Raw genomic sequence first — 15,715 nt, 5'->3', positions numbered from 1 at the left:
AACAAGGTAAGGCGAATTCGGTAACAGCTGATTTTTTCTTCTTGATTTTTTTTTTTCATACAACGCCTTATACAACAATATGTGTGTTAATCAAGGCGAATCCATACCAGGTGGTTGCAAAGCGAATTCAACCAATTCGCCGTGCTGAAGAGTCAAAAGAAAATTGTATTTGATTTCGTTTAACTGACATATTAAAGTGAAAGGCGCTTCATGGAAAATAATCATGTAGAAGCAACCAGCTGTTGGGATAACGACACCTAGTACTGAATTCGCCTTGGAGTTAATCGAAATCAATGAAAGTTTTCTTTTGATTTGGCCAAGGCGAATTCATTACAGGTGGTGTTATCCCATCAGCTGATTGCTTCTTCTTGATAATTTTCCATACAGCGCCTTGTACTACAACATGTCAGTTAATCGAAATCAATGAAAATTTTCTTTTGACTTGACATTCTTCCGTACGGCGAATTGTTTGAATTCGCTTTGCCACCACCTAGTATAGATTCGCCTTGGATTTGGCATTCTTTTGCACGGCGAATTAGTTGATCTCGCTTTGCCATCACCTTGTATACAAGGCGAATCTATACAAGGTGTGTTGTGTGCAAAATAATCAAGAAGAAGCAATCAGCTGTTGGGATAACAACATCTAGCCTCAAATTAGAATTTGGGGGCTTGTACTGAATTCCCCTTGGTTATTCCGCAGTTCTTGTAAAAGATATTTGTTTATGTAACTTGTTTTTTTAGTACACGCTTCATTTTTCTTTTTTATATTATTGCAGATGGACTATTCATAGATAATTATAAAGAAAAATATTCAAAAAATTACAGAAATGAATTGATGACCTGTAGTTCTTATAATGATGCACCGATAGAAAATATTTTATTTATTAATCAAATTAAGTGCGATAGCAAATGCAATAACTACAACGCGTACATGAATAGTCGCAAAGGCCACAAAACAATTTCTGTGAATGATTTTGGTAATCAGAAAAATAAAAATTACAACAAGAATAAAAATATATATTTGAAAAATCAAGTAATGAAAGAGACTAGCGCTAGTATAGCAAAAGCCACAACAACAACATCTAAAAATAGCAATAGCGAAAATCCTAATAACAATAATTATTCAAATAATTTAATGGTAAAGAAATTAAGAATAGAAATCAATCGAATTCAAATCATGTATAGCTAAAATGTTCAAAAATAAAAATTAAAAATTCAATTAAAGTTCATATAAAATAAAATTTAATATTTCCACTGTGAACATGCTTCGAAGATTAGATTTGTACATACAATTATGTATTATATGTATGTATATATAAATATGCATAAATAAGCCGCACTAGCTAAAAAATATTTGTAATAAAATTCGGTTGTTAAAAGTAGTATTAAATCTGTAAAACGACTTAAACTGAAGTATAAGCAGGCAAAAAGTTTTATAAAATTAGAAAAAGGAAAACATATACTTATATATATAGTATGTACATAATATTATTAAAATACATAAAATGAAAGCACATAAATAAAAAAAATTCATTTTTTCGAAAAAAGTATTGTGAGTTAATGAAATTTTTTTTTTATAAATATGCTGCTTAAAACGATTTTAAATCGCGAGTTAAATAATCCAGATAGTTGGATTTCGATAGTTAGCGTATGATAATCGGCAGAATTTGTTATGTAAAGAGAGGCCAAATCGTAACATCAGCGCTCTTATGACTCGTCACGTAAAAACATGGTTTTTGGATTATATATGTACATGTTGTGGCGTATATTAGAATTTCGATAAATAACTATGCTGATAGTAAATAAAAGCACAACTTCAAAGCAAGCAGTCATGTAAACATCAATGCTAAGAGCGAAGATGACATTACTCACACATATACCTGTATATAGATATATAAGCAACTATGAGACAACTGTTCGCGAAGGCGGTTCGCGGAAAGTCTAGACTCAAGGAGAAATAGGGGAACGATGCAACTGAGAGTATTGAAGCAGCGGAAGGAGTAATAAGCCGGTTTGATTTTAATACGCTATTAGTGATATGTTATATACAACTTGTTTTGAATTCGGCAAAATGATATCCATGAACGAGAAATTAAACGTAATCGCTAAATTGAATATTCTTTGTTATTTTTACAACCAATTATATTTATTATGACTGTAAAATATTATAACGAATTTAGGAAATCTCCACTTATTTTACACCTTCTACTAACATTCGTATCGCTAAACTGTTGAATAAATAACTCCAATATTCAATAACGCAAAATGGTCTTTATAGACCACTTTGAGAGTACTTCACAATAACACTTATACTTCGCAACCAATAGCGTGCTTAAATCAAACTGATTAGTCATGTCTCAGCTTGTGCTGCTTTTATACTCTTCGGTTTCCTCGTTCACTCATTTCTCCTAAGGTCTAGTAATTTCGTGAACCTGATGCTAGTTTACCAGCTATGTACAAGTATATGTGTAATTTGTATCCATATTCGTGTGTATATGTGAGTACTACTTCGCTGTGTGTAGATGATTGATTTTTTTTATGTACATACTGCTTAGTATCGGCTTAGTGATGGTAGTATCGGTTAGTGATACTAATATTCGTCAAAATATGTTAAAAAAAAAGAGCAATTCATTCAAAATGAATCGAGATTTATTGTTTGCTATTGTATGTATGTTATAATCAGTGATCGTATGTTATGAGTCGGCACCAGTATTGAAACATGTAACTATTTGTTCAAAATGTGTTATCTTGGAATAAAAGGAATGTGCACTCAATATACATATCCACTCATTCTGCTAAGCAGAAAAAATAGTAAGACGGACACTTTGAACAAAAGAATAAACGGCCTATGTAATTCCTGCAGTAGCCAGAGGAAACTCTTTCCAGGAGAGGTGAGATATGACGAGTTAACGATTTATTATCGAAGTGTTACAAATTTCTAACAAAGGTTATCGATATACTATCAGAAACTTATGGATTTGTTATCGCAGTGTTAGCATCCCTTCAAAAAACGCGAGTACTCCATAAATAATGTAAGGAATACTCCTTTGGGAGTATAGGAGTGTTCCAAAACTAATCTGTATTCATACAAAAAATGTGCTCCAATTAACGTTGCGATGTCCTAGGAGAGGAGTAGGTGATCCCAATCTCGCTTTGTTTGTGAGTATTCCATAGAGTACATACGTGAGAGTACTTTCCAAAGTACTTTCACTGTAGTACTCCATGGAGCACCCACAGGAGATCATATGCCAAAGTACTAAAGAGGAATTGTGTCGGAAAGAATTATCGGAGTGAATTTAATTTAAAATGAAAGTAAATGAAGAGGGGCAATACAACTTTTCTATTTTTTACTACGAATATTCTTATGTTATTTAGCATTTGCGTGAATAAAGAAACTAATATTTCTTTATACTATAGTATGTATACATAAAACCAATGCGCGGTTACATTTTATCAGAGTTGCCATAGTAAAATTTTATTATCAGTTATTTGTATGCAATATTTTACTTTTGGCAACTCTGTTCGATCGTCATCGTGTCGTGATCACGGTCGTTAAAAAACGAGCAATGATCGGCTGATGGTGGTCCGCAAACGCATTGCAAAGGAGTATTGTTAGAGTACTCCAACATGAAGAAAATGGGGCACGTAATCCAACAATTTTTGCAGGGATGTTGTTAGGGGGGTGTTATCGAAGAGTTATCAATTTTTTTGTGTAAATTTATCTATTTGTGAACAAAAAATTATCGATTTAATATCAAGTAGTTATCGATTTCTTATATAAAACAGATAAGAAACCAATGACTGGGAGATAAGCCGGTCAAAAATGCGATAACTCATATTGATAATAAGCAAATAATAAAACAAAAACGTTTCGGTACCGATAAGAAACCGACGAAGCTCTTCTCAAAAAACCCGAAATTATTTGTTTGCAGTAAAGTTATCACCGTTGTGGTTGAACTTCAACCCCTAGGAGATAAAGCCTTTCTCCAGCTGCTTCTCTCAACTTAGTGGAGGTCTCTTTGCTCTGCTTACAAATCCGGGTACCGTATGGAATACTTTCTGAGCTGGATCGTGTTTTTCCATCTTTATAACATGGCCTATCCAGCGGAGCCTTTGAGCTTTTATTCATTCGTTGCATTATGCTCGTGTCTGCGTAAAGGTCAAACAGCATATATTATTAAGCCTCTTTCGATACACATATTTCGCATCACGGAGCTAGCTAGCGAATATGATGAAAGACTTATAAAGCGTGCGGTTGGATCGTCGAGAGAAGACTTTACTTTTCACTTTCCTACTCAGTCCGATGTAGCACTAGTTCTCAAGAATAATTTGAAAGCTGAAATTGTCGATGCTGATTTCCAGATGGAAGAAGTCTTTGCAGTCTCGTATTTTATATCCGTCAATATCAATAGCATCAACATACGCCTTCAATTGTACGATCTTGTAATAGATTGCACCATTCAGCATTAGGTTAAACAAATTGTACAACAGCAGGATCTTGGTGCTCGACTATCCCTGCGGAGTTGATGGTTTTTCAATTTCGAAATTCGTATGAGCTTAAATTGAGAGCCCGCAGCATATGTGCAACTCCTTCTGATGAAAACACTTTTGCAGCGTGTGTAGGCATAACTAAAATTGTTTGGCAAACACTCCGATTGTATATATGCCCAGTAAAGCTTCTTAGCTCTGCCTAAATCTTCTCCGACGTATATCACGCCCAGTATTGTTGTTAATAAGGACGATAAGGACACCCCCCGAAGGCCTCGGGGTTTGAGAGTTGATGGTCCTTTGCTGGACGCAGATCCGGTACGTTCCGGTACCAAGCCCGACCATCTCGGGAACGATTGGTTATGACCACATGCGACCTTCTGGGCCATACCGCCCTCCACCCCCTAGATCCATGAGGAGTTCGGAGTCGCCAGAGCCTCGGCTGTTAATGAAACAAGATTCGCCACGGATAGGTGAGATAGACAATGGGGTTTGGAGAAGCTATGTATTGCGCTGGCAACCTGAAAGGGCTGCGCTTAACAAAAAGCCTTGAATCCGGTATTTTAGTCGCATACCTACCGCGGGTATATTCTAACCCCCAAACCGGCGCGGGGGGGGGGGGGAATAAGTAGACTAGTCGATCCTTTTGATTGGATTTTCTGTAGTGGTTCTGAAACTTAAATTCGCTGTTACTGCAGCAGTAATAAGGAATCTATCCACATTTGTAGACATTTCCGACCCAATCTCAAAAAAAAAAAAATTAACCATAGATTTTCGTTAGAAATAATTTAATAAAATAACCAACAATACAGCTTGAATAAAAGTTATATCGGGACTTAATTTATTAGAATAATTTTGCTCGATCCATTTTATATATGCACTCACATCAGTATAAACACCAGGAGCACGTGGATCACCACAACCAATACCAAAGGATACAACACCTGTTAACACATTATTACAGAACATTGGGCCACCGGAATCAGCTTGACATGCATCTTTAGTAAAATCTCTTGGATCACCCGCACACAACATACCATGAGCAAGATTTTTATATATTCCACATTTCTTTTCATCAAGTATTGTAATATTTACATAAAGGGCTTCATTTGGCATTGGTCCGTCCTACATACAACAAAAATATTAATAATTTAGGTTCGAATCGAGCTCAAGGCCAGAACAATAATTTTTTTTCTAATGATAATTATTGTTATTTTTTAATTTTTCTAAATTTGAAAAATTGAATTTTATTTTTGGAATAGTAAGTAGAAAATTTTTCAGACAACCTGCCATAGCTGCGCAGATAGATCCATTTCGAAGGGTGCTAAGCCTTCATCATCAGTACGCTTTAGGCATGCTGCGCTAACCATTTAGCTATACAGCGGTATAGCTAAATGGTTAGCGCAGCATGCCTAAAGCGTACTGATGATGAAGGCTTAGCACCCTTCGAAATGGATCTATCTGCGCAGCTATGGCAGGTTGTCTGAAAAATTTTCTACTTACTATTCCAAAAATAAAATTCAATTTTTCAAATTTAGAAAAATTAAAAAATAACAATAATTATCATTAGAAAAAAAATTATTGTTCTGGCCTTGAGCTCGATTCGAACCTTGAATGATTTATCAATAGGCCGATAAAAACAAAAACAATTATTAATAATTTAGTTAAATTATATTTTTGTTTAAATTCATTGGGCTTACAGACATAATGCGACCCCAACCAAGAACAGTACATGGTGTATTGGGTTCCGGTTTTTTATAAGCCACATCTATCCTTTGCGCTGTCTCATTATCTTCTTTAATACTTGATGACAAAATTAGTATACCGATGTCGTTTCGTAAACTTTTAGGATTGTAATAGGTGTGTCGAATAATTTTATGCACTTTCAAAATTTGGGTTTTATCAGTAGCTATTAGACGCTTCGGTGTACCAGCAACGACTGTAATTACATTTGGGCTCCAACGCTCTCGGGAATCTCTAAAAATACATTTTTTTTTTATAATTGTGTTTATTGCAGTGTTTCAAAAATAAAATATCGTTGAGTATGTGTGACATTGTCCTATCTCGCCATCCGAAAATTTCAGACGAATAACCAAACTAAATATCTCAGATTAAATTTATTTTATGTTCAATACTGCAGAAGTTGGCGTCATAAGGGTCGTTATTTATTTATTCTATTGAAAAATGCTATACCTCCGAAAATGTACCATTCCCTCCTCCCTTTCTCAAAATTTGATCGACGTGCTATCATCAGTCATTATTTTAGAGCGTCATGCTTAGTTGACAAAGGCTTTGGTCCTAGCATTTGGTTGAAAACGATGTGCATTGATATTTGATTGGAAATAGTCCTTCTACCTCAGATAAAGTTTTAAGAACTTTTAGAAATTGAATTGAATATGTTACGAGTTAACTGCAGGTGCCTTATTCTGTAACTCGATTCGAAAGCTGTCAAATATCGTTTTTTTTTTTTGTTCAAATCCGAAAGAAATTTAATAAGACCCCAGAATTTTTTATCTCATAATTTTATTAAGAATGTGATAATGTCATAAATATCCTATTTCAGAGTCTAATTGACATTTTTCAAAACGAATATGTAACTTCGCGCCCTCTCAAAAAGTCTGTGTGCAATATCACCCTATCTCGACTACAGCTTAAAAACTCCTTAATAATAATAATAAACCCAACGGATTAACACCCTCCAAAGCCCGCTCAACCGACACGAGGGACGCATCGGCATGACGCACGGATTTGTTTTTGTTTTTGCCGAGTTGTTGATAGGCGGAGGTTTGTTAAGCGTCGAGATCTAAAACTGATCAGCTACAGAATAAAAATCATCAGCTGAGTATTATACATAACAGTAGGAAATTATACATATAGTAAATTGTTAAATAAGTTAACGCTTTTAGCATATAAAGATTTTTTTATTTTTTTCATTTTTTTTTTTTTATTTTGTTACGAGTTAAGATAGGATAGCACAGTTTTCCTTATAGTAAAAAGTTAATCCGTTATATCAAATGAATTCGAATGAGAGTTAAAATCATGACACAAACACCGAAATGGTTAATTTCATTCGAAATTAGTTCTGCACTGCCTCAAAAGAAGAAGTTTGTAATGTCTTGGCGCTCGTGATGGGACATTGAAGTTTACTTCGTTCAAAATAAAGGGGCTAGAAATTAGTCCATTCAGTAGTTTAGCCATAAATAATACGCCTAGCATTTCTCTACGACTAGCGAGAGTTGGAAGATTGATAAGCTTTAACAGACTAGTATAAGGTGGAAGATTATACGCAAAGTCCCAATGAAAACTCCTTAAAGAAAAAAGTAAAAATTGCTTCTGTATTGACTCAAGCCTATCTGCATGCACTTGATATCACGGATTCCAGACTATTTGATCCGTATTCTAGCATCGGTCTAACTAATGAGGTAAAAAGGGCTTTGGTTACATAAGGGTCACTAAATTCTATAGACCATCTCTTCACGAATGATAGAACACCTCTAGCCTTATTGGCAGTAGTCATAATATGAAGGTTGAAACAAAGTTTAGCATCCATCGTGACTCCCGAGTCAACAAAATAGTTTACTGATACAAGACAAAAATTATCAATTACGTAAGAGGCTGCTGGAAAAGGTCTCCGAGAGAGGCACATGAATTTACATTTATAGATGAAGCAAGGAACGCTCTTCAATAGACGCATAGGACCTAAGAAGTTTCACATCATCAGCATACATTAAAATCTTGGATTATTTTATTGTGGTACATATATCGTTAATAAATAGCAAGAACAGAATGGGACCGAGATGACTGCCCTGTGGGACGCCAGAGGGAACATTAATGACATCTGAAAAGAGTATTTTTAAAAATTGATTGTTGCGTTCTACCGCAGAGATACGAAGATATCCACTGGGCGAGACCAGGTTGGAGCCAAGTCGATCCAGCTTGATCCATTAGAAACATGAGTTGTGAATTCAAGTAGGTTGGTAATGGAAGATTTGCTTTTACAGAATCCATGTTGAGAGTCTGCAATCAATGTAGAAATGGAAAATGTTAGCTGATTGGTAACAATGGCTTCAAATACCTTTGGGATGGCAGAATACTTTTGAAAAACGGCTTATCCCATAGTTTTACGCGCGCTCTGAATATAAATTCAATTCATTTAAGAAAAACATGATATTGCGACCTAAATTTAACTCTCAGACAGCGATTTTGAGATTCGAACTGACAGCCGAGATACTGTGATATTCCAGATATGATATTACGGCACCTAAAACACTGTAACAGCTGTCGCTTCGAAAATGACTTGTTACGACAAATTTATCGACCGAATTGGAGCGGAAAAATTCATGAGGCCTTCCATAAATCTTACGATTTTCGGCCACAAAAAATTTATATAATACGGGGTGCTATCGAACCCAACGGAATCGTTTTTGAAACCAATACAAAATTTTACAATCAGTACAATAAGTTTTTGGTTCGTTATAGACCTTTTTTCCTTTTTGGTCTTTAAATACTGTTTCAAGAGCTCGGTGTCAATTTATATTCTAAGGAAACGTTAAGTGATACACAAGTTGTGCACTTCTTTTTTACAGAGGTTTTCAGTGAAGTTTTCATCCTACCTTCTTTTACATAAAAACTCCAATCTATGACAATTGGTGCATACAATTTTTTTTTTCGTACTTTTGTGCGCATAAAGAGCGAATATTTCACTAATTAATTACTAATATATGGTGCAGCAGCAAGGACATTGACGATTCTGATGAGGCGGCTCTGAGAGTGCTCGAGAGAAAAGTTCTTCGAAATATTTACAGGGGTGGCTTTACATAATTCGATAGTCGACATTCGTTAGCTCGATACTTTAATTCGATATCGAACGCTCGACGACACAGTTTTGGTTTACATATTTCAATTTGAATACATTTTTCTCGTGTATCAAAAAGTGTTTTGAAAGTATATTGGAATCATCAAAATTATTTCAATAGGGAAAGGCGTTTCGTCAGCTTAATATAAAAATGTGCTAAGTCAACTTTTACGAATTTTACAGGAGAGGAAAAAAAATGAATAACTTTTGAAATAACCTTCTTTTTTCAAAACTGTTAATGATGATACTTTAATTGCAATGCTTTTGAGTGTAGAAGCTTTGAAAAAGATAAATAAAAATCATGTATGCCAACCCAGCAGCTATTTTATGACTTAGCACAATTTCCGCAAATTTTTTCTCCTGACAGCATTTTTTACTCAATATGTTTTTTCATCACTCCTCCCCTTAATTGATTGAAATAAAACACTAAAACTATATATTTAACAAAAAATAAATTTGTCAAACTATTCTACTAATTTATTTGTCAAACTATTTCTAACGGTTCTGATCTGGACTCTTTTTCCCGCATGGTGCGCAGACAATAATTTATATTTAAATTCAAACAAATACTGTGTTGTGTCTTATTATAAAAAGACAACTGCTACATACTTTATCTACAAACTAAATTCTAAATCTCTTAATCGTTGTCAAGAGAGTAAAGACTTGAGTGTAATTTTTAACTCCAAACACTCTTTTTCTAGTTCCATTGACTTCGTTGTTTCAAAATTTGTTGCAATGGTTGGGTTCAGTAGTTACGTCTACTACTCTAGTGACTTTAAGGACCCTATGACGTTGAAGGCACTTTATATATCCTTGGTCAGAAGTCGTCTTGAATATTGCTCAATAATATGGAATCCTTTCTATGAATCTGACTCCTATAAAACTGAGAGAGTTCACAAAATTTTTACAAAAATTGCTTTACGTATGCCTCACTGGCCAGACGGTCGCGGCCTCCCATCATATACCATCAGGTGCAAATTGCTTGGTGTTCAGGCTTTACATGACAGAACAACTTGAATCTCACTCATGTTTGTCTATAATGTAATAAACGTTAGCACGAATTGCTTTGATTTATATAATTTGTTCATTCCATATACTCCAATGTGTGATCTTCGGCATAATAGATTATTTATCTACATAACTAATAAAACGGCTTTAGTTTATGAATGAACCTATAACTAGGACTATACATTTAGCAAATCGATTCAGTAGTGTTCTTAATTTTAATAACAGTTTATATAAGTTTAAGCTTGAATTGTTTTCTATTTTTAATTAGTCTGTAACAAAGCATGTAGTTATCGACATGTAAGAATTGAGGTAGATTATGGTCAGCGCAAAGCATTTACCAAACACCAAAGGTATATCTCAATTGGGTGAATCCAATTTCAAGAGGTTGTCAGCGCAATATATAGCTTCTCCCACCCAATTGCCAACCTCACCTACCCGTGGCGAATTCTGTGTCATTGACAGCCGAAGCTCTGGCGACCCCAAGTTCCTCATGGAACAAGGGGGTGGGGAGGAGGGGATGGCCTAGAAGGTTTAATGTGGTCATATAAATCGTTCCCGAGATGGTCCGACCAGTACCTTAATATTGTTTTGTTACCGGAACGTACCAGATCTATATGCGGCAAAGGATCATCAACATCGGCTCAAAGCCTTTGGGGAGCGTCTTTATCGTTAATACAACAACAAAGCATGTACTTCTAGACTGAATGAATTAAATAAGTAAATTAAATGCGCTCACAAAGAAATGACTAGCAATTCAGATTGATATTATTAACTGGTTGACTTAGCACATTTTTTTGAACAGTTTACGGCTTAGCACATTTACACATCATTGCAAACAGCACGTAAAAATTAAAAATTAAAATATTTTTTTTTTTTTTTGGGATCGATGTATTTTGAATTTAGTTTTAAACTGCATTAAAATACAATTTTTTAAAAAAAGTGACTTAGCACATTTTCACATTAATCTAACGGTTTGTTTGTTGACTCCTTAGCTTAAAATTATTCCTCAAATGATCGCAAAAGCATTAAAAACTCTAGCTTACGAAGAGCAGTTCGACACCTAAGGTGATATCGAACAGATTGTATCGAACGTTCGATACGCCGCGACGAGATTTTGTGTTACGGAACACAAAAACGATTATTTTTACTCGTTTTTGTTCTATATCGAATTACGGAAAGCCACCCCAGACCTGTACGCCGGCGAGAGCAGAATAAAATGATAAGCTGTAGGATCTTTACGCAAACGTCAACATAGAGCTGGATGCGATTTAATTTTTTAAAGAATCGATTTTTCGATTCGATTCTCAAAAAAAAAATAATGTATTTAAATGGAATCGAAAAAGTTTGATTGCTGCTTAATTGTTTACCACAATTTCTACGCTTGCTAGGCCATGTTTTGCGAATGAAAGATGATGCTCCGACCAAGAAGATATTCTTAGCGGAACCCGTCTACCGAAGCAGATGAAGCCAGCGTTCCACACTCCGGTGAAAGGACCTGGTGGAAAACAATTTAGATTGCCTTTGGCGCCAGTTAGCCGAACGAAGAAGCGACTTCTTAGATGGCAAACCCGTTTAAAGGGTTAAGCGTCAATTAAATAAGGAATTGGTAATTCTTTACTTTAGCTCACAACTGCTAAAAATCGTCCAAAAATGTCGGGAGGAGTGTGAAAAGACGCGTTTTGGACCCAGGACCACGAATCCGAAAGAGGAAATTAAAAATTTTGTTTATGTCAAAGATATTTCCATAAAACCGAAAAATGACCACGTCGAGCTCCGAAACCGGGGGTGTGATCCTTAGCATTTTTGCGGAGAACACTTATCTGCATTGGCGGCCTTCGGCCGCGATTGTAAAGAATAACCCTTGGCGGGTCCAACACCGGTTTGGGGACCGAAACTCTATCCGCGCAAAACACTTTTACCCACAGTTTTTTTTTGTGGGTACGACAACAACGTCAAAATTACAACAACCACATGAAAAATTTCAATTTTGTTTTTAAATATCTCAATTTTCAATTTCCGCTTTCGGATTCATGATCCTGGGCCCAAAGCGTCTCTTTTTACACAATTCTCACGATATTTTTGGACGAGTTTTAGCAGTTGTGAGCTAAAGTAAAGAAATGCCCCATATCCAATAGCTTTATATTTTTGGAAATTGATCTGGATGTTCGAGACTTCCGCCGATATATATTTACTTACATTTTACAAAGACAATGCGCCGCAGTTATAATTATCCTAGGGGTCATTATAGTACCAGCACAGAAATGGTTATCTCCAAAATAATGTCGATGTCTGCCAGCTCGTAGGGACACAACATGTTTTGTAAGGCTTGGATGCTCAGGTCTATAACCCGATGTTATCAAAAATGTATATTCATTGGAGTCGTCTTTACGTACTTCATTTACAAGTGAACCTTGAGTGGAGTTTTTTACATCGTGTAAGTTTAGAACAAATTTATTAAATTGTAATAGAAAAAAAGTTATAAAAACAAATAATTTTTTATGAAGCATTTGTATAAACGTCTTCTGGGAACTAAACAAGTTTAGTAAAAATCCCTCTAGGACAGATAAAAATTACGCTAAGCATGCTTCCCAAAAAAGAGGAAAGTTCCCTTTTTTTTTGTTTAACCTTTAATGTAATAAGTCCACCAAGGTTAACATAGGAAAGTCTATTTTGGCAGCTGTAGCAATTGATCAGCTGACTTCTTGGATACCGTTGTGATACCATATCGACTGCTGAGTGGATTATCACCCTATATCGGTTACAGTTTCGAAAACGCCAGATCTCAAAAAAGTTCTGAGAAACGCCATATTTAAGAATTTGGTTGAAAAACGCCATGCTTAAGAATTTTATTCAAAAGCGCCCTGTCAGAATTAGTTTCAAAAACACCTCATATGAGTAGAATTTCAGAGCATCTTGAAGCTAGGTACGGGGCGTTCTTCAACCATATTTTGAGATACAGCTGAGGCTGGGTGATATTCCACTCCGCAGTCGATAGTATGTTACGCCCAATTTATTTATAATCCTTCATTCCTGCATTGACGCGATATAATTTCAGATAAGACTAATTCGGGTAATTGAGAACGAGAACAGGCTGGAAATGGAAATGGCTCAATAACAATCGCACTGCCTTCAAAGAAAGAATCGATATATTCACGCTGTGGCAGCAATTAACGGATATAAATTCGGAACTCTGAAAGACTAATAAAGAGCGAATAAAAGCCCAAAGGCTTTGTTGGCTAGGTCTTCTAATGCGAATGGATGAAAATATTTTTCACATCGACAAACCTATTTGGAAGTACAGGAAGGTAAGAGCGTCCACTGTGCTACGAGAATTAAGGAGGAGGAAGACCTGATCTCACTTGGTGCTCCCAATTGTTGTTGTTTTTGTTGTATTAACGATAACGACACTTCCCGAAGGTTTTGCGGAGGGTTATCTATGTTGATGGCCCTTTGCCGGATATAGATCTTATATGTTCCAATAACAAGCACCATTAATATTCCAGCCCGAACATCTCGGGAACGATTAATATGACCACATTCAACCTTCTAGGCCATCCCGCCCAACCCCCTAATTCCATGAGGAACTTGGGATCGCCTGCTAAATATGTGTATGATACATTCACGGGTTGCGGAAGCTATGTATCCTTGTATTGCGCTTATCAACCCCTTGAACCTCTTCATTGGCAGCAGTTATCGCGAAGTAGCGATCGTTTATTAGTACCTTTTAATATGTGTCACGGAATTAGTGTTAACACAAAAATGCCCACATTTTGACCCAAGGATTATATCCCATTATCAGCCCCACAAGGACTCATAGTTCCTTTCCTTCCTGTTTTCAAAATTAACTCGCCCACGGAATGGCTACTTTGTCGAAATCATAACAACAAAGAGGCTTTCGTGGGTTGTATCATTGTTTCTAAAATGCTTGAACCTATCTATAATAGGTTGCGGTCTTATCATAGCTTACTTCGGTTTCGATTGTGGGCTTTATTTGTGCTAAAAAATTGACGCCCTTTACCTGTGTTCAACTGGGACCAAATTTACAAATATGTTATATTTTAGACCTAGTTACCCTCAGAGAGGTGAGACCAGATTTTTTGTTTTTCATTTATACGGACCGCCCTAATGTATATATGTGCAGTAGGGAAGAAAATAATTACATATGTATATATAGTGCTGCACAGAACCGAGAAACGAATTCGAAATCGTTTAATAAACTGGCTTTGCAAAAACCGAATAATTGTTTCGTGCTAAATCGACTACAAAATTGTGCATAGGAAATTTTATGATATCTGTCAGGACAATAAGGATAAACACAAATAATTACTGGGAAAGGAAAATTTTTTACAATTTAAGAAGTTTATTTTTTTTAGTTTAGTTTTTTATCTACATCTATTGAAGAACCAAATGAAGTACGAATCCGCCATTTGGACATAGTAATTCGAAACATGATAAATGAATTAAATTACTGAAAGCTTACATAGCATCATGGTACTGAATTACTTGTTGCCCCAATTAGATTCCGCGCGAACATCATACAACGCATAGTGCAGTAATAGAGGCGAAGTTATGAACATAACGCAGCTCTACTGCCAGTATTTAAGGGCCAGTTAAACTTCCTTAACCCTAACGCCATAGTCGTAACCATACCCATATCCACAACATCTCCATTTTGATCGATACATGGTGCCATAACCTTAAACAGCTGACATTTTCATAAAAATGAGGAAAACGCAAAAAATTACAAACATATTCCACAAACAATAAGTCTCTTAGTCAAAACGTATCCAAAACAATAAATAAAATATACAAAACTTAATAAATACACCAACTGTAATATTTTTAGGTTATGAATATGGCGAAAAACCAAAAACCAATTGGTTGGCTATGATATGGTTATGGCTTTAGCGTTACGGTATGGCACCATTAATCGATTACTGATTTCCATAAGGTTGGTTCGATCAGCTGTTTTATCTGGTTATGTATAAGTCACCATTAATTGGCCCTTTAAGTGTAAAAAAGTAGCAATACATTTTGGTTACTACTTTTTTCGTACAAATGCCCTAAATGAAATTAATTTTCTTCAAAATTGTTCTAAAATCCATTACAGAACATAAAGTTACGCAAACATTTTTATCTGAAAAATTGTGGTAGCGGCTTTCTAGTATACTATATTTATTTCGAGAATAATCTATACTATAATAAATCTCTAGATAATCGTGTCTGTACATCCAAGATTTCTAAAAAAAAATGAGTGTACTTGACATTTGGAATGTCGTAGAATCCATCGGCACCACTTTTTTTCTGTTTGTCTGTATGATATCGATAATCGTGGAAACTAACGAATGGATTTTTATGAGACTT

The 15,715-nt window shown here is 35.5% G+C and overlaps 2 protein-coding genes across 2 annotated transcripts in view; one reads left to right on the top strand and one right to left on the bottom strand.

Annotated features, from left to right (window-relative positions):
• The window catches only part of Hmt4-20 (Histone methyltransferase 4-20), a 37,138-nt gene extending 36,209 nt beyond the window's left edge, over positions 1–929 (top strand). The window contains exon 4 of the mRNA XM_067784638.1: positions 777–929. Coding sequence (XP_067640739.1) covers positions 777–791 — 15 coding nt within the window. The 3' untranslated portion in view covers positions 792–929. The remainder of the gene's footprint in view (positions 1–776) is intronic.
• A 4,336-nt stretch (positions 930–5,265) lies between these two features.
• LOC137248759 (serine protease 1) lies at positions 5,266–12,858 on the bottom strand. The gene is made up of 3 exons (XM_067779666.1): positions 12,548–12,858; positions 6,189–6,465; positions 5,266–5,613 (listed from the first exon to the last, which is right to left on the bottom strand). Exons 1-3 carry the CDS (start codon positions 12,856–12,858, stop codon positions 5,266–5,268), a joined length of 936 nt encoding a protein of 311 aa, XP_067635767.1.
• Positions 12,859–15,715: the final 2,857 nt, after the last annotated feature.

The sequence above is a fragment of the Eurosta solidaginis genome, chromosome 4 (assembly GCF_040869045.1).
Source record: "Eurosta solidaginis isolate ZX-2024a chromosome 4, ASM4086904v1, whole genome shotgun sequence".
Taxonomy (NCBI): Eukaryota; Metazoa; Arthropoda; class Insecta; order Diptera; family Tephritidae; genus Eurosta; species Eurosta solidaginis.
Note: the sequence above shows the minus strand (reverse complement) of the source record. Positions and strands in the feature narration are given on the sequence as shown.